The sequence below is a fragment of the Dendroctonus ponderosae genome, unplaced genomic scaffold (assembly GCF_020466585.1).
Source record: "Dendroctonus ponderosae isolate FM_Combo_2020 unplaced genomic scaffold, Dpon_F_20191213v2 Dpon_F_20191213_10, whole genome shotgun sequence".
Classification (NCBI taxonomy): domain Eukaryota; kingdom Metazoa; phylum Arthropoda; class Insecta; order Coleoptera; family Curculionidae; genus Dendroctonus; species Dendroctonus ponderosae.
This window is the reverse complement of record NW_026017111.1, coordinates 1,428,758-1,433,440: the sequence shown is the minus strand read 5'-3', so window position 1 is coordinate 1,433,440 and position 4,683 is coordinate 1,428,758. Positions and strand designations below refer to the sequence as shown.

At 35.9% G+C, this 4,683-nt stretch overlaps 2 protein-coding genes across 2 annotated transcripts in view; both read left to right on the top strand.

Annotated features, from left to right (window-relative positions):
- Nucleotides 1–2,385, top strand: part of LOC109542716 — a gene marked incomplete in the record, with an annotated part of 5,274 nt that extends 2,889 nt beyond the window's left edge. The window contains 2 exon segments of the mRNA XM_048662254.1: nucleotides 1,905–2,074; nucleotides 2,133–2,385. Of these exon segments, the coding sequence (XP_048518211.1) occupies nucleotides 1,905–2,074; nucleotides 2,133–2,228 (266 nt within the window).
- A 1,038-nt stretch (nucleotides 2,386–3,423) lies between these two features.
- The window catches only part of LOC109542726, a 3,149-nt gene continuing 1,889 nt past the window's right edge, over nucleotides 3,424–4,683 (top strand). Inside the window, exon 1 of the mRNA XM_019912061.2 lies at nucleotides 3,424–3,739. Coding sequence (XP_019767620.1) covers nucleotides 3,652–3,739 — 88 coding nt within the window. The 5' untranslated portion in view covers nucleotides 3,424–3,651. The remainder of the gene's footprint in view (nucleotides 3,740–4,683) is intronic.

Here is a 4,683-nt window from a genome sequence, read left to right as displayed (position 1 = left end):
TAAAACTTGGCAAAAATCAGACATTGCCCTGATTTTCTAGGGCTTGCTATACAGCGATGTACAAGTGATCATTTATATAAAATTGCAGTTTAAATTAAAAAAAAATGCATCTTTTGCGCTAAAAAAGCTACAAATCTGGATATTTAGCACCAGCGGGGCCCATTTAAATCTATTAAGTCGGAAAAGTCATTAAAATCGTTCCTTTTCCAAATTTTCCCGCTTGTGAGGAAGATAGAAGTGAATTTTCCTTAAAACCGCAGCCCGGTTTTAAAAAATTCGTACTTTCTAAACCTACCCAGTTATAAGCGTGAAATTTTTAGAGTGTAGAGAAGAAACTTAGTCTTAGAAACTGTTAAAACTTGGCAAAAATCAGACTTTGCCCTGATTTTCTAGGACTTTGCTATACAGCGATGTACAAGTGATCATTTATATAAAATTACAGTTTAAATTCAAAAAAATTGCATCTTTTGTCTTAAAAAAGCTAAAAATCTGGATATTTAGCACCAGCGGAGCCCATTTAAATCTATTAAGTCGGCAAATGTCATTAAAATCGTTCCTTTTCCAAATTTTCCCGCTTGTGAGGAAGGCAGAAGTGAATTTTCCTTACAACCGCAGCCCGGCTTTCAAAAATTCGTACTTTCTAAACCGACCCAGTTATAAGTGTGAAATTTTTGAAGTGTAGAGAAGAAACTTAGTCTTAGAAACTGTTAAAACTTGGCAAAAATCAGACTTTGCCCTGATTTTCTAGGGCTTGCTATACAGGGATGTACAGGTGATCATTTATATAAAATTGCAGTTTAAATTAAAAAAAATTGCATCTTTTGCCCTAAAAAAGCTGCAAATCTGGATATTTAGCACCAGCGGAGCCCATTTAAATCTATTAAGTTGAAAAATGTCATTAAAATCGTTCCTTTTCCATATTTTCCCGCTTGTAAGGAAGGTAGAAGTGAATTTTCCTTAAAACCGCAGCCCGGCTTTAAAAAATTCGTACTTTCTGAACCTACCCAGTTATAAGCGTGAAATTTTTAGAGTGCAGAGAAGAAACTTAGTCTTGGAAACTGTTAAAACTTGGCAAAAATCAGACTTTGCCCTGATTTTCTACGGCTTGCATTACATGAATGTACAAGTGATAATTTCCATAAAATTGCACGTTATTTTCTAGAATTTATATCTTTTAAGCTATCCGAGCTAGGAAGTTGCACTTTCTACACCATACGCAGACTATTTCATTCGAATAACCCTGAAAATTGCACTAAAGTACTTTAATCGCCCACATTTCCAGCTAACAATGAACAACAGCAACAGTTTCCATTCAATTCAGGGCCAGTTTGGCGACTTTCTAACTTATCTAGAGCAGGAACAGGGCGCAAATGATTCAAAAAACCATGAGAAATGGGGATGGAAAAGATGGCATTTTACCACCTAAATCCACTGTGTCTTTATCGGTAACAGAAAGATGCACACTTAGATACCATGATTCGATACGTTATCTCCTAATAGTACAACTTGAAGATGTACTTGAGAGCGTCACGTGCTTACTATGTTACTCTTTGCCTTAGTTTGTATTTTATTCGGGTTTATTGACTCCCAGATTGCAATCAATCACAATCCCGATAGATTTGCAGCCAAATGAAAACGACGAAGAAAATAATCATAAAAGTTGGTTGATGTTGAAGCTGGCTTAATCTTCAATTAATAATCGACCTAATTTGACTGGTTTAAACTCGTTATGCTGTTCGCCGGTACCATAATAAGGTGGTTAATCTCGCTGATTAACATTACATTTAAAACATGTATTTTTTGCGTGATCTTTATTTTTAAACATTGCCACTCTCATTATCTGGAGTAGTTAGTATATATCTACGTTAAACCCTGTTTGCTCTAGGAGTAATTTTTGTTTCCAGACCCGGAAGTTGATAACGCCCCAATTTCTCTGGGCATTCTTCAATATGGGGCCTACTTTGAGCAAAATGTGACTGTGAACAATCCATGCGTTTTCGGTTGCCCGATCACAACCAGACTGGAGTATCCAGAGTTCGATCTGCATTTTAACGTCTCCTCCAGGTTGGTTCAGGTAAGATTGTGTCCATAATTTTCCGTTTATTCGTCCGTAATGTTTCCGGTGCTTTCAGCTTCCCTCAATAATGCGAATCGAGTCCAGCTACTTGAATGGCGGAACCTCCAGCGTGGGATTCTGCATCGAAATGGACACCACCATCACCAACTGATCAATCCGATCTAACTATGTGAAGTTATACTTCGTTTGTGATGTTGAATAAAACACGTCAATCACACCTAATATTTATATATGAATCTTTGTTTGTGTTTGTCTAGTGTTCGGATGTTGTTAACTTATGGAGCCTTTAATATAGACGATGTTTTTTATTACTTGGTATCGTTTCCGACCTTCCATCAAATGATCCAATTTTTGATTGGCAACAAAATTTAGTTTATAAATCCTGAACTCATTAACTGTTTCTCAATGTGATGGAGACTCCCCTAAGGAGATTTTCCGGTTTTCTGGGCACATTTTTTACCCGAACCTCTGAGGAATAGTTCAAAAGAGAGAGTCAGAAGCACACTTATTAAGCTTCTGAATCAAAAAGACAAATTCAGTTGCAAAAACCACCAAATAATTTCGTTCACAAACACATTGGAAAAGTCTTAGAGGTAATAACAGCATTTCTTGGAAATTCCCCTAAATAAAACGACATTTTCCCAATTAAAACACAAAACTTTTATAATCAAAAATGCCTTCAAAGTTCGAAACTCCAAGCTCCAAATGGCTGAACCTTTTATATAACATAATTAACACATTTTCCCATATCGGTTGCGTGTTTTTTACCGCTGATCTATTTTAATGCGTCTAAGTGTTTTATTATTTTCCTGTGCATGATGGGGCAAATTCTAAAAATAGGACCCTTATGTGAACTGCAAAGTGCACGTAGATAAAGTTTTGTCATTTTCATTTCATCAGCTGCAAAAACATAACAAATGACCGCAGAAAATGCGAAATTTTAGCACAAACGCGATTAGTGAAAAATGCTTATTAAGTATCAAAAGTTTAAGAATTTTATAAAGTTGTTTAGTATTATGTAATGATTTTTGGCATTTTGTTTTTGGCCAACGCAGAATATTGTTCCGGCAACATGCAAGGCGGCTTTATCAAGGCAAAGGCAAACATCAAACTGGTTTAATCGCAAATCTCAAATCTTGGCACTTCAAATATTTTGAATTCTTCGACGTTTTGTGGACCTTTACATCATTCATATTTATATAATACGCAGAATATTGCAACATTTGTTTGTATGTAATCAGCATTCGCCAGTCAGGAACAGTTTGCACTATTTTGACTCCTAAAATGTACATTTGGCTTTCCGAATACAAGTAAACTTGAAGAACCATGGTTTTAACGCTTGCCGATTAAAGTGGGTAAAAGAAGAAGGAAAAATAAAAATACGAAATAATTGTTGAATATTAAATTACATCGCATTTGTGTGTGATTTGCGTCAATGCAATTCCTATTACGAATAGACTCTCCAGACTGCCAATCACTCAACAAAATCACTGCTCAGATTACTTATGGTTAAGTAAAGATAACTGGATAAATAGGCTGATTTTTCAAATTTCTTCAGTATTATTATTTTCAATATGATTGTGAAGGATATATTTTGGCTGGCGTTTGCGGTAAGCACCTTAATCCATGCGGTGTTTGCTGATATTGACTTCTTCTCGTGTGGTAAGTAGCAACAGTTAATTTAATTTTTTCTGGTTTTGTTTTGAATATTTGTCAAAAATTTGCATAAAACTCGAATGGAAACCAACTTAACGAGCACATAAAGTGAAGTTTGCACTATTTTGGGCTAGAAAAACCGTTTTTCCATATCATCTGGTTTCGACGTTATACATTTTTGAATAGCGTCGGGAAATTGCGACGCAAAAGTTACTGCTTACTGTGAACCATTCTCAAAAACCAGCACAAAACCCGAATAAACCAGGATTTAGAGAAAACATCAAGTAAAGTTTCCTCTATGTTCCCTCGGGAAAAACTCCATTCCATATCAAAGCGTTTCGCCGTAATAAATTTTTGAATGCCGACGGGCAAATTGAGCCGTAAAAGTCATTGCTTGCATAATTCGCGAAAATGAGCGCAACACTCATATGAAGCTAAACCTTACAAGAAGATGCAGCGAAGTTCGCTCTGTTTACGACCGTAAAAACCGCTTTTCCACATCAAGTAGTTTCGATGTAATAAAGTTTTGATGAATCGAGGGTAATTTTGGTCGCAAAAGTCTCAGTTTGAATAATTTTCAAAGATCAACGTCAAACTCGAATGGAACCAACTTTTGAGGGAACATAAAGTGAAGTTTGCTCTATTTTTGCCTGAAAAAACCGCCTTTTTATATCAACTCGTTTCGATGGAACAAATTTTTGAAACACGGGGATAAATTTAGCCGCAAGCGCATTGCAAGTCTCACTTTGCTGAATTGTGAAAAATCAGCGCACCACTCGTATAAAACCAAGTTTTAAAGAGTTATAAAGTGAAGCTTTCTCTACTTATGAGCATAAAAAACGTCTTTTTATAACAACTGGTTTCGACGCCAAAAGTTTTTAAATAACGGCGGGCAAAGTTTGGCGCAAAAGTCATTGCAAGTTTCACTTTGAATATCTCTCAAAACTCAC